The sequence below is a fragment of the Hermetia illucens genome, chromosome 7 (assembly GCF_905115235.1).
Source record: "Hermetia illucens chromosome 7, iHerIll2.2.curated.20191125, whole genome shotgun sequence".
Lineage (NCBI taxonomy): Eukaryota > Metazoa > Arthropoda > Insecta > Diptera > Stratiomyidae > Hermetia > Hermetia illucens.
In genome coordinates, this window is record NC_051855.1 from 148045 (window position 1) to 170157 (window position 22113).

General features: G+C 42.0%; 1 protein-coding gene across 3 annotated transcripts in view; it reads left to right on the forward strand.

Annotated features, from left to right (window-relative positions):
* LOC119660843 (flocculation protein FLO11-like) overlaps positions 1-16261 on the forward strand; it is a 116640-nt gene extending 100379 nt beyond the window's left edge. For all 3 annotated transcript variants that reach the window (XM_038069739.1, XM_038069741.1, XM_038069740.1), the window contains 2 exons: positions 14955-15181; positions 15235-16261. In XM_038069739.1, the coding sequence (XP_037925667.1) occupies positions 14955-15181; positions 15235-16061 (1054 nt within the window). In that variant the 3' untranslated portion in view covers positions 16062-16261. The remainder of the gene's footprint in view (positions 1-14954; positions 15182-15234) is intronic.
* The last annotated feature ends 5852 nt before the right edge of the window (positions 16262-22113 follow it).

Consider the following 22113-nt stretch of genomic DNA (forward strand, 5'->3'; position numbering starts at 1 on the left):
TCTTGAAAGCTTAATACGCAGAGAACAGGCTTGTTTCCGCTCCGGATGTTCCTGCATTAGCTGTGTTCCGTACCCGCGAGCCTCCCGGAGCGCACGGACGACGAACGCGCTGAAAGTCCTTCCGTTTTGTAGTGAGCGTTTTATGTGCACTTCTAAACGGATTTGAGGGTTCTGCTAGCGCTCAACTATCAAAACGGAATTTTGAGAGGTAATTATTTAGGAAATACATTTGTATGTTTTTGAACTAATGTCCCAACAACGAACATGGGTTTACGAATAACGCTCGCGGTTTGCTGCAAACCTGAAATGGTACGCTTCGCGAGGCTCGTGAACATTATGAACTCCAAAGGGAATTCAGCTATTGACTCCTCCAATACCCTGTGGATCATTTTTCGAACAGTGCGGCAAGATAACATCAGAGAGGAATTTAAGGTCGAAAGCGGAATCCGCCAGGGTTGCATCTTGTCGTCGATATTATTTCTTCTTGTTGCCGGTGGCGTTCTTCATGCTGCTTTGTTCGAAGGATGTGAAGGAGTTCAATGGACGGTATTTTTCCTCAAATTACTTGACTATGCTGATGACATCTATTTTCTTCCTCACAACGTCATGGACCTTGGCTAAATGGCTTTGAATTTGGAAAGAGTAGCAATTAGGGTTGGCTCTCAGTCTGGCGGGTCATCGTACGAAAGACAATATGTTAATGATTTTCGCAAATTATTCTTAACCGAATGCAGTATTCGCAGATGACGCTGGCTTTGCTTTGTAAAGTGAAAACTGAGAAGAAGGTAGGGTTGCTATAAATAATGGATTGACCAGGGTATAGAATTGGTGGACGTCCTGTAAATTAATAATAAACTTAAACAAAACATCATTCATGAGATTATGATTAATTAGAAGTGGATATTGTGAGAATTGCACCGTAAGTCTTAAAGAAACCAATCTGCAGTATATAAGGTAAAGTACCTCAGGGTGATAGTCGATCGGAATTTGGGATGGATAGCGCGGGAACAATAGACTCCCCACATTAGAAAATAACCATGTTTTTTTTCATGCCGAAATAGTAGTTTACCCGGCCTAATTACCATTTCCGTTGAAAAGAAAAGAACAATTCGGAACGCCTATTTATTATGTGTGTGGCGTCACGGAGCGAGCAATTTCAATTTCATCTACGTGAAAGCGTACGATTTAGTGTTTGTTACTTGTAGGAATTATTGCATGAAAGGACAATCCTCCTTTACCTTACATTTCGGCAGTAACGGTAACAAGCTATTTAGTAAATTCTGGCAAATACAATGTTCCCAAAAATAAATATATCAAAACTAAAATTTCAATATGTTGTTTACCACAAATTAATTATACTAAATAGAATAATAGTGTTGTAATGCTGATTAATATGTCTCCATCGATTGCTTCAAGCATATTTTCGATTTTACAAGTGTGGGAAATTATATTAACGCAAATCTTCGCCATATTGTTTCATAATTGATTTGCAAGTGCCAAAATGAGAGAGAAAATGAGTGGGTGGAGTGCAGTTAATGCACAAGGATTAAGTTTACACTACTTTGCGGCTATAGCGCCCCAACACAGTTGTACAAGAAATTTCACTCGCAAAGAAGGGAATTGCACTGAGTGGGATTCAAACTTTGGACCGGTTGAATATTCTACGGAACCTTTTCTCTTGTGACTTGATTTGAATTAGACTCATTTATCTTCGGCTTCCTTTGCGATATCGCAGCCACAGGCCGAATTTTCTCAGGATGGGTCGACCTGCGTTTTTGGAAGTGGGATCTAAGGAGAACTAGGAATTAGAAAATGCTCAAGATCTTCTTCCAACTGAAACATGAACAAGTCGAAAAACCAAAAGCTTAACGCTTCAGGTATGAAAGGCTGTGTACATTGCTTATATAAGCATATTCCATCGTTAATTTGTACTTAACTCATCATGCTTTTGCATTTAGTTGATCAGACCATTTATTTTAGTATAACACTGGCACTCAAAGTCTTAGAACCAAATCTGGTAGTATCAGATTTATCCTGATAGTTCTAGGGTAAACCTCAGGGGGGTTCTCAGGTAATTTCTAAAACATATCGTTATAATAAAATTGGTGATGTACTATTATTTATTTTATTTAAACAGGTATCGGTATGGAGAGTATTTTGTGACTTAGATATCATGTGCATGGACCACCATATTTGTTTTGAGATATTTGGGTGGGGTGGGATTGGGTTGTTTCTGAAAACGCCTAATTGAAGTAACTGACTTTTCGGGACCCCCTTACTCCTTCCCTTTGCAACCGATATCAAAACTGACACCGGCTTCGGAAAGTAGTAATTTTATACCATACATGAGTATATTCGGTGAAAAAAAATTGTACACCCTCTTTTGCGTGTATGGGGACCCTTAAATTCAACGTGGAATGAGTTGCATGCAAGGGGATTCACAGGTTCCATTTTTCTACCGAATTTCGTATCAATAGGAGTTGTGACATGCTGACGGACAGACAGACAGTCAGCCGATTTTCATAAGGCTTCATTTTACGAAAGATCTTAAAAATGAATAACAATGGCATGAAACTCTAACGCAGTCATATATGGAATACCAATTGAGATTGGAGTTCAATTTTAAAAAATTCTAACTGACATATACTGAAATAATATTAATCTCTCTCAAAAGGAATTGAATTTCGTTGAACGATCATTTCTTCCGAATATTTCCTTCTGGAAGAGTCAAAAAAGCTTTCCCCGGGATTTTCACGGAATTATTTCTGCAGCAGGGCCCGAAACAATATATCACCGTCCTTGATATTTCACGCGAGCTAAGCACTCATAAATAACCACCAATAAAAATATCAACATATAGCAGCAAGGTATTTTTTTATGATTTTCAATAAATTAAATAGGGGCTCAACCGGGATGGAGGGAAAGTGAACCGGGCAACGACAAAAAGGATAAAATACTGCAGTTGCTCCAACGAGTATCGACGTTTACTACGAAACATCCAGTTAAGCTGGACTCCCTAAGGGTATAAACCGAACATTCGACTAAAGAACTTCAGGGAGACATATCAGAAAGACGTCAATCAACAACTTCAAGACGTTAAAAAGAATTCGTTGAGACTAGCTACCGTGAGTAGGGTTAAGCGTGAAGTGAAATTAAGCATTTTGCAAAGTGCCACTGGATTTTAGGAAAATTCGGAACTATCCACACTTAGTGAGATAAAAGGAATAAGAAGTGAATTGGAAAGCACAGCAGAATTCGCTTCTGGGCAATAAATTAATCAGACTGAAATTAGGAAACAAGAATAAAATGGAAATCACCCCAATACGCACTGATTGGGAAGTGCTGGAAAATCAAATTTTTCGTCTAGAACAATTAATAACCACACAGAACAAAATATTAAATCTCCATAATCCAAATATACCAACAGAAACATTCACAGATGCAATATGTGAATATAACAATGTTCCCAAGTTAATATAAATATATTTACAAAACTGCATACATTTTCTGGGGTAGAAAGCGAACATCGCCCTTGGAGGAAAATGGCAGTGTTTTTACACGACACAGTAAAATTTCAAACAAACACACCCACAGAGAAATTTTAATCATAATATGGTCTAAAATTGTTTGATCAGTCATAGAAATCCTGATCAATAATAATATAAGGCAAAACCTGAAAGCCATAATTGAACGATTAGATGCGGCGTACTCAGTTAACCACCGCCGTATGTCTTGGAAAACGAGATGCCTTTAAATAGACAAGGATCAACTAATTTAGAAACCGTCATTTATAAACTGAGTGTCCATCTCGATCTGATAATTTCAAAAATAGAAATGGCTAATAAAAAACGTAGAAGCCATAAACGCCTTAACTGCAGAAATGGAGATAAAGGGGATCAAAACATTTATCCTTGCATTAAATAGTATAGCTACACGCATTACGTTTATATTAGCGAAATGCGAAGAATTCCATCATATCAATTATTTTCATGAGAATTAAGATAGAAATATTGGATTTCTAACGGTAAAAATTTTATTTGAAAGTAGGTTTACTGATGCTTTTTTGCGACATTCAAAAGATTTATCGGTAAACACGATTTCCTAGAACCATAAATGTACTTAAGCTGATGAAAACATTAAATACTCAGACCTTTGTGTCAACAATAAATTAAAAAACAAAAATGGATAAATTGGCAAAAGGATATTTAATTTCATTACAGTAATGAATTAAATAGAAAAAAAGTCAATACTGAATTAAGTAATATAACTATTGCAAATGATCATTTTCTGCAGTAGTGACAAAAAAAATTTCAAATATAGACATGTAATCAATTTTTCAATGTTAAGTGATGAAATCGAATATTTAAAAAGCTGAATATGAATTCTATATTTATCACTCATTTCGTATTCGATATGTGCAATGAGAATTAAAGTGTCTCCGACTCATTGATTATTAATCCGAAATCGGATGAAAATTAAGAAATTACATAGAAGTTGTGGAAGAGATTTAGCTAAACGTGTAGGATGAGCATGCTAACGCAATTAGTAGAAGTACTAACTTGTTACTGTATCTTGCAATCCTACACAAATAAGGAAATTGACAATCGATCTTGACGAAGATCTCCCGATATACATGCATGGCTGCGTGTGAAAACAGGTTTGGCTTGAAACCCTACCACTTGTACAGTTTACGCTTTAAGATTGATAAGAAAAGATGTCGCTCGGAGATACGACGGGAAAAGATATAAGAAGAAATATCTGGATTGAGTTACTTGGCAAGAAAGCAAACAAGGCATACTCGTACGTCAAAATAGAAATTGAAAAAAATTCTTTTGTGTTTTATTAGATTAAACATTTGTAATCCTTACACGTGCTCTTGATATGGAGCAAATTGACTTACTAAATATAGTAGTTCTAGCCTTTTGACGTATTAATTTTCCATTGTTCGCACTCAAAACTACCATATTGTGACGAAAATCACTTTGAGAAAAATATCTGCGACGTCAGTTTCAAAAGTAGACCCGTTGGTTGTAAATACGCCTCGAATCGCACCAATTGAAGAAATTGTTCTATAATTAATTGTGCAGTATGGTTGTATAATTTGATGTAAAATAAACGCTTATATTAAAGTTATAGAACCGTTTTTAAGATTTCGTGTGAAACAAAACCTTATTAGAATCGACTCTATGTCTATCTGTTTGTCACGCCCGATTTATTCGGAAACGGCTAAACTGTCTGATGTTCCCTTTACATATAGCAAGTTAAGTTTAAAGCGGGTTCCCTATACATGTGAAAATGTAACAAGTCTCGTTCTCAGAGCCTATGCAACCGAAAAATCTGCAAAAAATCACAGTGGTGTATCTAAACGAAATCTAGGCCTCACTACACATCCCATTCCGAGAGAGTTGAGAGTTGATGATTGAGGAGTCGTGAAGGATGTACCGCTTGTAATTTTTTGTTAGGAGCGAGGTTTCCTGAATTGAAGTTAGGAATGCTTCGACCACATAGAACAGTTTTATGATTTCACAAATATTCCTGATGCACCGCCGCATAACTCCCGTGGAGGTGAATTGCCACTCGAAATCCTTATCGCAATGATTGAACACGAACGTTGCCTCGATATTCCTCATCAATCATGCCGGCACCCACGTCGACGAAATTCGTGGCAGTGTTGCTGAAGTAACAGTTTCTGCTGCTTCTATGTCGCATTGGCATTGGCCGATATGACCAAATTGATAACGAAAATGTGAAGAAATATTGATTATTTCTATTTTTGTGATTAAAATCACATTCTAGCACCGTACGGAAGAAATCCACGATAGTGAGTGAGAAGATCAAAAACCTTACTTTATTTTTACTAAATTGTAACCACCAAACTACGTGTGTTTTCTATGACGGTTGCAGCCGAAGAGACCGGTTGATTTTCCATGCGGTCTCTTTGTCTCTAACCAACGGAACTTTTTCACTGCTGGCTTTTCCCTCTCGTGGCGAGTTCGAATAAACCACGGAGAGCACCGGCGGCGTCATCTATCCGCTCGCATTAACAACATTCGAAATAAATTTCGAACTTGCGTGCACGTGTGCAGTTTCCTTGGCGCACAGACAGGCGCGGACGAGTATTGGGTGGGAGGTGTGGTTTTCATGCGTCGAAGATTGTCCCTCAGCAGACGCAGCAATCTCGACTCTGTGAGACCCGATCTCTTGTCGAAGACCGGATCACTTGGGAGCCTTGGGTTCTTCCCGTATACCAGCTCCGCGGGGCTGGCAGCAAATTCCTCTTGGCGGGTTGTTTGTAGGCCGAGGAGGACGAAAGGCAAGACCTGAGTCCAGGACGGATCGTCGCGTGCCATAATGGCGGCTTTCAGCGTCCGGTGCCAACGTTCTAGCATTCCATTGGATTGCGGCTGGTATGCAGTAGTCCGCTGGCGTTTAAAATCCAGGAGTTTGCCTAACTCCGAGAAAAGGGTGGACTCAAATTGGATTCCCTGTTCAGTGATGACCACTGTAGGGACGCCAAAGCGGGGGATCCAGTCTGGACAGAGGGCTTCGGCACAAGATTGCACCGTAATAATCTAACGTAAACTGAAACTGGCTTAAAAAGCTCAGGTGTCGAAGCTGACGAGGGGACGCTTTGTCGGGCTTTTGTTTCAAAGCACACATAATGCCCTTCAGAGGCTTATGGTCCGTGGATAGTGTGAACGGCCTGCTTCTAGGGAGTAGCGGAAGTATTTAATGCTCAAGTCCGCGGAGAGCGTTTCTCGATCGGAGGTACTGTAGTTCCGTTGAGCGGTGTTCAACTGCTTAGGGAAGAAACTCAACGGCTGCCAGACCTGATTCACCTTTTGGTGAAGAGCAGCACCTACTGCGATGTCGGCTAGGGGTGGATCTTGTAGGGGAAATGCCAAGAGTGTAGCGTTGGCCAGTTGTTGATGGGATTTATCAAACGCGCGGACAGCCTCTTCAGACCACACGATCACTCGTGTGTCTTTTGTTCTGGGACCAGACAAGTACCCGTTCTGGTCTGGAAGAGTCTGTGCGTTTAGCCTTCTGTAATCCCCACAGGGGCGCCATTCGCCGTTTGCTTAGGAACCGTAGGTAGTGGGGAAGACCAACAGCTGTTTGAAAGTCTACAGATACCCTGTTGAACAAGTTGCTCAAATTCCTTCCGCGCAATAGTCAGTTTCTGGGGTGGTAGAGGAGCATTTTCGAGGAGATCGGGCAATCAGTACTGTTAATGTGGTGCTACACACTGTGCTTCACTGGTTTTGAGAGACTACATCCGGTAGTAATCTGGTTGAACTTTTGGAGGAGTCCCCGAACACGAGAGTCGGTAATGTCCTCGTAAAAACACGGAATGATTGTTAGTTGGGTGAGATGCCATTTGGCCCGAGGAATTAAGTTTGGTCGTGTGATCTATAAGAGACTTGTTTTGCAAGTCCACTAGCAACCCATAGTGACACAAGAAGTCTGCGCCCAGTAGGGGAAGCTGACATTCTCCATGAATCACCACGAAAACGTCCTACGCAAGCCAAGACTCACGTCCACTTGTCTATACCCGTAGGTGTTGATTCGGGAGGAATTTGCTGCCGCAAGTTTCAATGGTTGAGAAAATAGCCGATGGTGCCGGGGTACGGGAAGAACCGAAAGGTCCGCACCAGTATGTACGAGGTAGTTGCGCCTGCTGAAGGGATCAAAAATCGTTAGGCGACATGGCGCTGCGTTCTGAGTGACCGTCGTCAGGACCTCCCGTGGACCTAGTTTTTTGTTGTAGGCGCGAATTTACACGGGAGCGTACATCTGGTAGCTTTATCGCCGAATCTACGATATTACCAACAAATGTTTCGGTCCGTTGGCTGTCCTGACGACCTGCTACCCGATCGCCCTTTTCGAGCAGCAGACCGTGAGTGAGCTCGCGGCCTGCCGCGCGAACGTCCTGCGTCACCCGCATTTCAGCCATACTGGCTGCTAAGGCGGCTATCTCGCGCTTCAGCTCGCCAACTTCGTCCGAAGGCTGCTGAACGGCCGCTATCGTCGGGTGCGGGTGCACCTTATCGGCCGCAGCTGCCAGTGCCTTAAAAGAACCGGAGACGCACGTGAGGACCGCCTGGGTGCCCTCCGGGAGTCGACGCAGTCAGAACGATTTCCTTAAGTCATCGTCGATCTTGCTCCCAGCCAATTGCTTCGCGAAATGAGTTCGATCGGCCAACCTACCAGCAAGTGATCTAGTTTAGTTGATTCACTTACCGACAGGTGTTTGATCAACTCGGTCTTTAAAAGAGTGTAAGAGGCCGACTTTACTATGTAGGCCACCAGTAGGATGGACTCCTCATCTAGACCTACCATCGCGTAGTTAAATTTCGTCGCGTCCGTAGTGATCCCGGACATCTGGAACTGCGCCTCTAGATGGATGAACCACAGCTCCGGATTTAGTCGGCAAAATGGAGTGACACGCACAGCGAGGGCGGTCAACTAAGGGTCTGATGGGCCTGTCGCGTCTTTATTATCAACCGACGTCTCCAAAAGCTGATTTTACGACGGGAGTTTTTGTCGAAGACGCGACGATACCGAATTCTACGAGACCTTACTTTGACCACGGCAGGCCGCGCCCACAAATGTCCGCACGAGCGAAGCAGAAACCCCAACGACTCACCCCGAAGTGGACGCTTGATGCGCAGACCGAAAAAAATTAAAACTAATTCGCCAAAAGAGCGGAAATCCACCGATGAAAAATTTCGCAAACAATGTCGGTGCCGTCTCTTCCAGCGATCTAATTTTTATTGTATGTAAAAAAAAAATAATAACTCGGCAAAATAATAACTCGGAAAAATAATAACTCGGAACTTAAAACTTGAATTTTTTTACCTAAGCGTGCGATTGATCCTTGACGGCGGCTCCGGCTCCCTGCGGTGACATCGTCTAAGTCAGCTGGTTGTTGAGTTTGGAAAGCTGAAGTGGCTGCAGTCAATTGAAATGAAATTATATGATGCCAGCACTCAAGATTTGTGAAAAAAGAATATCCAAATATCACCGGGAAGGTACAAGGCCGTTAGGTAGGGCCACGAATTCAACGAAGGGGCAACGAAAATGTCCGCCGGTGGAACTTTGACAGTTCGGGACGTGGGAGCAGCTTTTCCTTATTCCAATCGGGCGAGTTCCTCGGGGTCACCACTTTTATGATTTCACAAATATTTCCGATGCTCCGTCGCATAACTCCCGTGGAGGTGAATTGCCACTCGAAATCCTTATCGTAATGATTGAACACGAACGTTGCCTCGATATTCCTCATCAATCATGCCGGCACCCACGTCGACGAAATTCTTGGCAGTGTTGCTGAAGTAACAGTTTCTGCTGCTTTTATGTCAAATTGGCATTGGCCGATATGACCAAATTGATAACGAAAATGTGAAGAAATATTGATTACTTTTATTTTTATGATTAAAATCACATTTTAGCACCGTACCGAAGAAATCCACGAAAGCGAGTCAGAAGATAAAAAACTTTACTTTATTTTTACTAACTTGTAACCATCGAAATACGTGTGTTTTCTGTGAAGCCTGGAGCCGAAGAAACCTGTTGGTTTTCCATGCGGTCCCTTTGTTTCCAACCTATCGGAACTTTTCACTGCTAGCTTTCCCCTCTCGTGGCGAGTTCGAATAAGCCACGGAGAGCGCCGGCGGGGTCATCTATCCGCTCGCATTAACAACATTCGAAATAAATTTCGAATGTTATTAACTCTGCTGCACCAGAACAGTATCATTTGTTGGAGTTTTCGATGTCAATGTTTGGCAATAAAAAATTTTAACCTCCGCGAATGGTATATATATACCTCGCGTTCCAGGTTGATCCTGACCTAAGCTGCAAACGCAGAACTGCATGCGACCAGGCGCGTGTCATGGGTTGCGAATAACGACATGACCCACCGGGTCAGCTACGATTATCGCAAATTAATCTTCTAAGTAGCCGGGGATAAGCAGAACGTTTCCATTTGTGTTCGTCTTCCGTTACCTATTCTTCCTTTCCTGGAGGATTCGTTGCGTCTATCGGATAAATTGCAGTGACGTTACACTGTATTTCAGCGGTTCCCCTCCAAATGCCTTCCCCACCTTTGGAGGTAACCATGGGGCTTTGCCATATTTGGGCTCTGTTGCAGGGCTGACGGGTTCCCCATTACTCGTGGTATATACAATTTTTGGACATTTCTTTAAATTCTTTTAGTGGGACCCCGGGGACACGTAGACAGTACCCAACACGGTTAAGAGTCGCTCCTCAAACACAGAGCGGCTCTTCGCCCTTGGATGTTTTGGCAATTATGCTGTCAACCACCAGGGACGGAAGACCTAGGCGTTATATGGTTTGGACGAACCAGCTTATCAAATTTATCGCCCGCGACTATTTCTCTTTGACGGATTTGGAACGGAATCCATCAAGGTACAGACACCGACTCCATGACGCGTTCATAGCCCGCATTCCGGAACTAAGTTATGTTCTGGAGCAGAACGTCGTCAATCAGTACCGGGTGATGGTGAAAGATAATCGAGTTTCCCTACCAGCTAGGTAACAAATTTTCCACGAAGTTTCACTTGAGCTTGGTTTGGAGTCATCAAATTACCTGACTGAACAAAGGAGTAAGGAGTAAGGCACTCCATGAACCCAGTACTCAGGAGAAGCTTAGTGACCCAATTTATAATGAGAGTCTGACCGTATTCCAGGTCGCATTCACAGAATATGCTGACATTCTCTCAGATGCTAACCCAAGCATCCCAAAACTGAAGTTTACTTCGCAACTAATAACATCATTCCTGCCGTTGACAGAATTTTGGTTCATCGTTTGACCAGTGAGATTACTGCTACAGAGGTTCACAGCCTGGTTTACGTTGCAGCTGCCACCGTTATTCGTCTCAATAATCACTATCTTGGAGTGAATAACAGAGGTACGCGAACCTTACCGTCCTGGGTATTTCGACTTAACATATCCAAGATAAGGATATCCGCGATCGAGGATATCCGCGAAAAATTGCGAGAGAGACGTCTTGGATGGTATAGTTACACAATTCATACTAACGAGAATTCACTTGCCAAGATTAGTCTGAACATCGAAGTCGATGGTAAACGACCAAAAGGCAGGCCGAAACAACGGTGGCTTGATATGCTGGATGGGGATTTAAAAGCCTCGAGATTTCACCCAGATCGATAGAGCCAAATGACGAAACCGATCACGACGCTTGGGAACGGGGCAAAGGCTGAAGAAAAAGAAGAAGGAAAGAGTCGAAAAGTTGAGAAAGGAGATTGGTCGTGTCACGCAAGCACTTCTTGGAAATTCATCACCAAGAGTGCATAGATGCGTTGCGAACATCATTGGAAACTACCATCTGTCCAATGATATGACAATCAAAGAAATCCGCGAGGTGCTGAAGCAGAAACTTGCTATGCTCCAATCGCATCCGTAGGTATCAGAGAATCTTTTTGCGAAGGACAGACAAAACCTTGTTCTTCCAAAACCAACGGGGATTCTATAAAAGTTTCACGAAATCAAGTCGTGAAGTCGATCTGGACCAGGCAGAAAACTTCTGGAGAAGTGTTTGGAGCGAACCCAGCCGTTGAAATTTAGAAGCAGCGTTGCTCGCACACCTTATGCGGGGTCCTCCCTGAAATGACAATCCCTGACGTAGCAGAAGCTGACGTGGAAGCAGCCCTTGAAAAGGTAAGTAATTGGAAGACGCCAGGAATAGAAAAGATTCACAACTTCTGGCTGAGGTGGTTCAAGATAATTCACAGGGTATTGGCAAATAATTTTAACGGTTATAATGCCCTTCAAAATATCGACCAATTAGTTGTATTCCTACCATCTACAGGGTCTTCACTTCAGTTTTGTGCGCGAACATCTCAAAACATCTTGATGTTCATAAATTGATAGCAGAGGAACAAAAAGGATTCGCAAAATCCATCGATACAGTAGCAGTAAAGCAGGCTGTCCACCAAAGACGAAATATCTCGACAGCCTACATCGATTATAAATCAGCCTTTGACCCCATATCGCATTCATGGTTACTACAAGTGTTACGCTTATACAAATTCATCCCAAATGTGGTTCTTCTCCTGAGAACAGTGATAAGGAATTGGAGCACGAAGCTATTGGTATCCTCACAAACATCAGGAGAGATACCAATCATGCGTGCCATCTTCCAAGGCGACTCTCTAAGCCAACTGTGATTTTGTTCGGCTTTGAATCTACTATCCCAACTTCTGAATGAAAGCAAATACGGGTTCCAAGTTAAGCATAGGATATTGTCGAAGTGTACATTAGGTCATTTAATGTATTTTGACGACTTCAAATTGTATGCCAAAGACGAAAACCAAATTCGCTCCTTGCTGGACATCACCATTTCGTTTTTGTTGAACTGTTGAGAAATGTCGCATAAAAACAATTTTTCAGGGAAAACACATCGACAACGAAGGATACAGTCGTAATAACATCCAAATTGAGGAGATGGATTCGAACGACGTCTACAAATACCACGGCATATTGCAAGCAAAAACATCTGCTGGGGCAATAATTAAATCAAAGCTGCTGGGGGAATTTGCATGGCATCTGCATGGCAATCAGCACCTTCGTCATTCCCGTACTTCTATATACTTTCGGTGTAATTCTGTATGCTTTCGGTGTAACAGACGGGTAAGGGTAGTTCTTGCAAAGAACAACATGCACAATGACATCAGAGAGGAAGGGGGTTACTTGATTTGAAAACATTGCACTATAATCAAGTGCATTCTCTTCGAGAGTTTTTCCTTGAGAAGCAATCATCATCATCATCATCAATGGCGCAACAACCGGTATCCGGTCTAGGCCTGCTTCAATAAGGAACTCCAGACATCCCGGTTTTGCGCCAAGGTCCACTAATTCGATATCCCTAAAAGCTGTCTGGCGTCCTGACCTGCGCCATCGCTGCATCTTAGGCAGGGTCTGCCTCGTCTTCTTTTTCTACTATAGATATTGCCCTTATAGACTTTCCGGGTGGGATCATCCTCATCCATACGGATTAAGTGACCCGCCCACCGTAACCTAGTGAGCCGGATTTTATCCACAACCGGACGGTCATGGTATCGTTCATAGATTTCGTCATTGTGTAGGCTACGGAATCGTCCATCCTCATGTAGGGGGCCAAAAATTCTTCGGAGGATTCTTCTCTCGAACGCGGCCAAGAGTTCGCAATTTTTCTTGCTAAGAACCCAAGTTTCCGAGGAATACATGAGGACTGGTAAGATCATAGTCTTGTACAGTAAGAGCTTTGACCCTATGGTGAGGCGTTTCGAGCGGAACAATCTTTGTAAGCTGAAAAAGGCTCTGTTGGCTGACAACAACCGTGCGCGGATTTCATCATCGTAGTTGTTATCGGTTGTGATTTTCGATCCTAGATAGGAGAAATTGTCAACGGTTTCAAAGTTGTATTCTCCTATCCTTATTCTTCTTCGTGTTTGACCAGTGCGGTTTGATGTTGTTGGTTGATTCGTCTTCGGTGCTGACGTTGCTACCATATATTTTGTCTGAAGAGAAGTAAGCAATCGTCTAGCCAAATATATCAGCCCACCGTCATGACAGATAAATAATTATTTGCTTTGTTAAGTAATACCCGTCTGCAAGATTCTCCATCAAAACCTTTGGCAACCTACCATCTTTATTATAAGTATACTCGACAGAGAATCTTAAAGCTGGACTGGAGACATTGAGGTGCAAGAAGCGACAATCCTTACCGTCCCAGTCCTGTTCGGTAACAATCTGACCTAGTGAGCTTCAGTTTTCATTCGCATTGTCTTCCAGTTAAGATCGATGTCTCTGTAGTATAGAACTACTGTCACTGCATGAAGTGTTTGCGACAATCAGGATGTAGCAATACATTTCCGCATGGTCGCACACACTTTGCGTTAAAACGCATCATCGCTGTGATGCGGGCCTTTGGATGTTGTCCATCTTTAGGTTGGTCGCCCCTCCGTCCGGTTGGGCTGAAGGAGGGTCCGTGGTCTTTTTGAACTACATATATATAATATCCATGCGGTCCAGAAAATTAAGAAAACTCAATGATTCTATAGATGGTAGCCCTGATTGATTGGAAGCCAAAAACTGGGAAAATATATGATAACACGTTTCTCATAGCTAACTATTGTAGAACGTACGTAAGAGGAAGAAAAAACTAAAAACAAGTCGGCAAACCGGGAGCTCCGCGCTTCAGGTATTCAAAGTTTTGTTTGTTTCGTCAGTGAGTATATTTGTGTGCAGAACTATTCCATTTGTACGTAGTCTGTAATGTATATGCATTTAGCATGTCAGACTACTCACTTTAGTGTGATATTGAAATTTAGTATTTTGGAATAACAGTCGACTCAGCTGTGAATGAGTATCTGAGTCAAATCAGGGTAATAATCTCGGGCGAGCGCAATGTTGACCACATTGCCTCCTACAGTATACTGTAGTATATTGTATAAATGGTTTGTTTTTTTGTTAGCCGGGTCCGTCAATAGTCAATCCACTCCGAGACTTCTTTCGTTGCTAGTTCTACACCAACGCTCTTCCTGGAGGTTGGTAGAGTGGTCGTTTTTAGGAGCGGGAAACTCATCTTTTTCCTTATCCGTCTGCCGTTTTTCATTATCATTATTTACAGGTGGAGATAGATTTGGTAGGAGAGCTGTTGGTGTTGGTTCAGCAAATTCTGTGCTCCATTGTGTGGCAATGCACACCTTCGCTATGGGATTTGTAGTACTTTTTAATTGGAGAATGATATCAGGCCTCGTCATTACGAAGGCTTACTAATTTTCCGTCTATACTGCATTTTGCTTATCTTTGGAAATTTTTTTCTATGTTAATATATACTTAACTTATTATGCACTGTTTTAAGTCTCCTTGTAGCTAAAATGGTATTCAAATTACAGTACTAATATTGCTTTGTTAACCCTCTGTACAGGCTGTTGCTTATTTTCATGTTCGTGATATGTTCAGGAGGCAGTTGGTGGTACAAGTTCTGTCGTCAAAGCGAAAATGCATCACATTATCCGTCCATACCACTTACTATCGAACCATCAGCTCGACCCAATTTTTCAGACTCCCGAACACATCGCACTACTGCTCGTGCCTTTGATCGTACTTCTGCAACAGAACCGTCATCATATTATTTCCACCGGATCTGGAAAGGTAGGCCGACCGGGTATCATACCGGCCTTGAACTAATCTTTTACATTTTTTAGCCAATAACGTAACAACCTCGCCAAATTGCTACACATCTATTGTTCAGTATCACAATGCAGAACTAGACGGGAGGCGCCAGCATTATGGGTGCCCATATTATCAGCTGTATGAACCACCCCCGTCTTATGAGTCTGTAGTGCAGGTATCAGACTCTGGAAATAACAGGAAAACGTCATGTGTACTGGTCCCTGCCACTACTGCTACAACACCGCAAATGAGTGCTTGCGTGTCTTCGGTACCGACAACATCGGCTGCCCCGCCTCCATTGTTATCGCCACCAAAGTCCAGCAGAGGCACGAGTTCTCAGCCTCAAGTAGTGTCAACCAACCGCCATCACCTACACGAGCTATGCCCAGCAACATCAACCACAACTTCTGAATCATTCGGCGTACCTCTTCCACAGCATTTATTGCATGATAACAATCAAAATTCAATGCCGTCCACTTCCAATATTTCACAGTACTCCTGCAACAGGAATCAACAGCAACACTTGTTCCATCATTCTCTTCATCACCACAAAATGCATTATCAAAGTCACCATTTGCTTTATCATCCTACGATACATAGTCTTGATGTAAATACAACTGTAACAATAGGTAAATCCTCAACTCCGTCGAATCGCGCGCACGGTGGAAGCTCATACCAGCTAATTTCATCTAATATTCCGTTCCCCACCACACCAGCAACGACAACACAACCATCATCTTCTCCAGCACCAACCGCACAATCATCATCTTCTCCAGCACCAACTGCACAATCATCATCCGTGCCAATAACTGCGCTGCCGCCGTCTGGACCAATTGACGAAAATGATACAAGGGTTTAGAGATCTATGTGTACGTCATTTTCCGCACTTATAAGCAGCCGGTAGCTAGATGATTTCATGCTAGGTAGGGAAGGGTCTTTGCAGCGTAAAAGTGCAACTGTCAAGAAAATATGTAAATACCGTGTGTCAAAAATGTATTCGTCTGCTAACCTTTTTCGTGATAAAAATAGAATTCTCATAACTAAATAAAAAAGACAATATCCAACTTTTTTCTGTATTATCTATTCTTTAGAAAGAAAATAAAAAATAAGCACTTCACTCCATTGTTACAAAGAAAATAAACGTGATCATTACACAAGTAAAAAAAGTCTGGAAACGGGAAGTTAGACGTTTCAGGTATAAAAGGTTTTGTGTTTCCCTATGTGAGGAACATGACAGTTCCGCGTGTAAATAGTTATATTCAACGATGCGCTATCTTCTAAAGATCCATTTACACAAAAAATTGATCAGAAAACAGTGTATTGACAATAGTCAACCTCATACGCTACACATTAGGAGTTCAACATCATTAGCAAATGTGAGGAAGTTATTCCACAAGAGATACAAACAAGTCTGAATACCGAAAGCTGGACGCTTCGGATATAAAGTTTTTGTGCTAATATTGTATGAGAAATTTTCTCTTTCCTTTCTCATTCGTATGTACTTCAATACAAAATATTCCTTGATACACATATGCATTTCCAAACCCCAACTTCACCGTTCATTAAAGTTCACTTTAACATCTATCGTGATGACGTCATACACGTCTTAGAATGCCATAAATTCAGGTGAAATACACTGTTCTGAGCTTCAATAACTTTGTTAATAAAAGTTGGATTTTTCTAAAACTTTCCAAAATTGTGCATTATGTTATTGTTTCTAACCGTACCAAATTTTATACTTGTAGGATGAACTTTAGGGGGGAGGTTTCAGGTCAATTTTGGAAATATGGAAATATGCCATTACTAACTTTACTTGTGCAGATATCCAAACGGCATGTATTTTGGGGCCTAGATTTGATATTTATGCACCACTGTAATTTTTTTCAGATTTTGAGCACTATCTCCTCTATGTTTCGCCTAATTTCAGAAATATCAGTTTCTAAAAGAACTAATCGAGTCATTTTGTTTGATACCCCACATGACCACATCCTGTGAAAAAACTTTACACCCCTCTTTCGCTTGTATGAGGAGCCCCCTTGGGACACAGAGCCTACATATCCTTACCAAATTTCGTGACAATTGGCTTAGTGGTTTCCGTGCAAATCGGGTGTGACAGACAGACAGACGGTGAATCGATTTTAATATGGTTTTGTTTCCTACAAAACCTTGAAACTGGTTGGGGAGGAGAGATGCTTCATGAATGAAATTTCAATATTTCACTCGGATTTCAATTATTCTCGTTAATTGTGACGTCAGCACCTTACTCGCATGACTTAAGATGCAAAAAATTCGGGCGAAATTGATGAGTTTGAGCTGCTTAGTTTTGCCATTAACAGGCTGATCGGCTTGAAACTTGGCAGGCGTATCCGCGATACTTAGTTTATTTAGGGTTACATCTTAAAGCGATAGATTTCAAGCCTTGTAAGTTAACCCTTGACTGGTGTCGATATTTTTAGCTAAGTAATTGGTGTCGAGGGTCCAAAATGACTCCAATTGGAAACAAGTTGGTATACCTGAAGCTGGGTGCTTCCAGTAAAAGATTTTGTGGTTATATTATGTGAGGAACTCCCAATGCGTGTTTTTCTATCCGTACATAGCTGGAAATGCAAAATATTCCTTCATTAATTGCTAATGTCCAGATATACATATGTACATACATATCAAAGGCATAAATATCGTGCTAATCCTACATAAGCAAACGTTGCTCATCCAAACTGATCTAACGCATCTCCACGCACTTCCACGTTACCCCGTGCACAAAAGAATACAAATATGTACTTAAAGTAAATGCCACTGGTATTAACATACGTACATGTCTCTGCTATTGGACCCTACCCGCAAACTTAATTAGCACATACATATATGTAGATACGCATCTTCTCGAGTAGAGCGGCAAACACAATTGAAATACGTGCGGAATGCGCATGAGAAAAGCTCTCATTCGCACGCAGGTCCAATGTACAATCACGATTTCAGGTCGGCAAAGTTCGCTCCACGTCGGCAAGGTTCATTTTCGGCTGTTACTTTGAATGTAATTAATTTAAATGAATTCGTTTTGAGAAGTGCAGAGAGCACTATTTGCGTTCCAAGTGCTAATCGCTTCCATTCATACAAATTAAATTTAATCCAGAGTTTTGCGCTTTTAGTTGCATTTAATTGCACGAATTTCATAATATCAAATACAGGAAGATGCATAAACTAATTGCATAAGCTTGAAGATTTGTAAAATACAGTGATTTTATGCATGCGCGGACAATCGGCTTGCGTGCATATTTTATGTTGTTTCATACAAAACTTTATTAAAATCGTTTGAATATCGAGTGGCGTCATTTGGAGTTAAGTTTAATGGGGCTCCCCACACATGTGAAAGGGGGGTGTACGTGTTTTTCATAGAATATGGACATGTGTCTGAAAAAATCACAAGAGGAAAATAAAATCCGGGATAGATATATTTCAAAGAAAAATTACTTACGAATTGCTCTCCAGGAAAAATGGAGAACAATTTCAATAGGTACAACAGAAAATCTTGTGAATTTAATGCCAACCGAGTCACAAGCTATTATTAAGACCCACCAACATGTTTTGGTCTTGAAATATTACTAGATAACGGTACTGCTTTTTCAAAAGAAAACGCATGTGTGAAACAAAACCTTATTAAAATCGATTTGATGTCTGTCTGTCCATATGTCTATCTTTGTAAGAAGGTGGAAATCGTCTGGTCTGGGGGTGTGGGATTTTTACCCACCAAAACCACACCGACCCCAGAATAAAGCGAGATTGAGCTCATTACCCTGGCGATAAGTAGCCAACAAGTATACCGTGGCCTTCCCACGTTCGGCATTATTCTCGCTAGGACCATACTCGTCGTGGATCCCTTGTCAAAAGAATATTGCGCGAGTTGTTTAAACTTAACTTCGTATCTATCATTTCCAAATATTTGATGGTCAGTTTGGAACTGACGATGTGATTGCGGGTTCAAATTTGGGCGTAATTTCGCTTCCGGCGCTTTGTGAAGTGCTAGTCCAGCGCTCTCTCAGGACTTAACAGCACTGACTGAGTATAACTCCAACCGACTACAACCAATGCAATATCATCGCATAATCACCACCGTGGCCTCCTTCCGAAACGGAAGGTTAAGTACATCATTGCACATGATGTTCCACAGTACGGAGCCCTGTGGGACACCTGCGAAGACAACGTCCTCCTTGGGTTCATTATCGGTATAATACCAGAGCGTCCGATCTCGCAGGTAACCATCGACAATATCTGCGAGATAGGAACACATCAATTGTGGCCAGGCGCTTTCGTATAAGGTTTCAATTGGCCGAATTAAACGTATTCTTCACGTCCAGGATCACCATCGTCACCATCACTTAATGTTGCCTGGTACTGCCCCTTCTGTCAACTACATTTTCGGCCAAGATAGTAACCATTGTAGACGGCCATGAGAGATTTAAGTATCCCAATGAAATTGATAAGACTGACTAGGCTGACCCTGACCAATGTGCATGACCAGCTAAAAGCAACAGGATCACTCTCGAGACCATTCAACATCAACAACGGCCTAAGACAAGGGGATACCCTATCATGCGTCCCCTTTTACTTGGCCCTGGAGAAAGTGATTCCCGATGCCGATGTAAATGTGAGGGGTACGATCCTCTTCAAGTCCACCCAACTACTGGCCTATGCTGACGATATTAATATCATGGGAGGAACAACTCGAGATGTACAGTCCACCTTTATCCAGATCGAGCAGGCGGCGCGAGGTCTTGCACTGCACATGAAGGCAAGATGAAGTACATGGTGGCAACGTCAGCGCCGAAACCAAAACCGAAAGAACGTACAACATCGAATCGCACTGGTGAAACGAAAACAATGAATATAGGAGACTACAATTTTGAGGCCTTTGAAAATTTCTCCCATCTAGGGTCGAAAATCACAATCGATAACAGCTATGAAGAAGAAATCCGCGCACGGTTGTTGTCAGCCAACAAAGCCTATTTCAGCTTACAAAAACTTTTTCGCTCGAAATGTCTCACCATAGGGTGAAAGCTCTCTCTTTCCAGTCCTTATATATTCCTCGGAGGCTTGGGTTCTTAGCAAAAAAAAACTGCGTTCCTCCGAAGAATTTTTGGTCCCCTACATGAGGATGGACGATTACGTAGCCTACATAACAATGAAATCTATGAGCCATACCATGAATGCCTGGTCGTGGATAAAATCGGGCTCAATAGGTTGCAGTGGGTGGCTCACTTGATCCGTATGGGTGAGGATGATCCAGCCCGGAAAGTCTATAAGGGCAATATCTATGGTAGGAAAAGAAGACGAGGCAAACCCTGCCTCCCTGGCAGGAGCGATGGCGTAGGTCAGGATGCCAGACAATATTTTAGGGATATCGAATTGGTGGACCTCAGTGCAAAACCGGGATGTCTGGAGGTCCGTAATAAGACGGGCCAAGACCGGATACCGGTTGTTGCACGGTTGTTGATGATGATAGTAACCATCGTGATGGCATCAATGCTTGATGTTTCGGCGATATCCTAGACGACCTCGTGCAGGGGCTATTCTGCATGGGCGTCGGCCAAGCTCGCGCACTAGCTCCTGGATTTAAATTTGGTGGCCGTGGTTGCTCTCGTTGCGGGCTGCCGTAACTTAGTTGCGGAACGATAAGGTATTCGAACTCCTGAAGAGGAAAAGCTAAAGATTTATTACTATTACTTACGTCGTTGCTCAACTCTTGAACTCTTGGATTTATTATGAAAACTCGCGTTTCCACTTTCAAAAACTTAGTTTATTTCCAAAAAAAACAATATTTTACTTTTGACTGTTCTATTTCTGAATTTCTTATATAATCTAAAGGCGAATTAAAATCAATCCCGCGTGTAAAGTGTTCTCGATTAGAACACTTTAGCTCTTTCCGGAGACTTCTCGAATACTAAAAATCAAAAGTAATGTCAATCTTTAGTTCACCTATCTTTGATCCTTCCGTCTTTACACATTAGTTCGAAAGTGTTCCTGTATACAAGACAAGAACACTTGTTTATTATTATTTATTTTGTTGTTTGTGGCAAATCTACACCTTTTGCTGTGTGCACAATTGCGAAGTGATGACACGGAAGAGAACCATGTCGAGGCCAAATACACCATTTGGTAGGTAATATGCTTATGTAACGACGGAAAAGAATCTCGCTATGCCGAAATAGGCCATTTGTATAGCATGTGATGTAACGACGGAAGAGCAGCAGATTTGTTTTCATTGGGGTGGCTCCAAAGATGCGGTTGCTGGAGAAAATTTGGCTAAGTAGCTTAAACATCCTCCCGCGCAAAAAAGTCAAATTGTCTTTGACCTTGACTGTTATCTTTCTCTAATGGCAAGCGGTCCCAAGTGTCTGGTTATGAAAACCCTTGTATTTGTGTCACTCGTTGCCAGCTCGCATTTCAAGGGTGTAACGCGATCCATCTCTATCTAATTTCATTCATGTATTCTAGGGACGAGAACATATTTTCTAGTTGCCTTCGGGACGGTTCCTCAATAGTGTCATCTAAGTCGTAACCTTCCTGCCATAGACGTTGAATTTCTATTCTCAGCTTCATTACAACTCGAAGCAACCAACCAATAGGATCAAAAATCGAAGCGGCTATACTAAGCACTCTTCGTTTGGTATACCCCACATTTACATTTGGCTTGATACTGTATAGGAAACAGTCATCCCTGGGACTATAGTGCAGGCCAAGGCTCTTAAGATCCCTATCTGCCCTATCAACCTCAACATATGAACTAATTCGGTGACTTTCGTCAATATATTTTAGAACCTCTGGATAATTCGTCGCCCACTTCGTTAGCGGAAGTTCCCCTTTTCCTTGAGTTTCTGTGATTTTACGGATGACCTCTTGAGCTTCTTTTATACTGG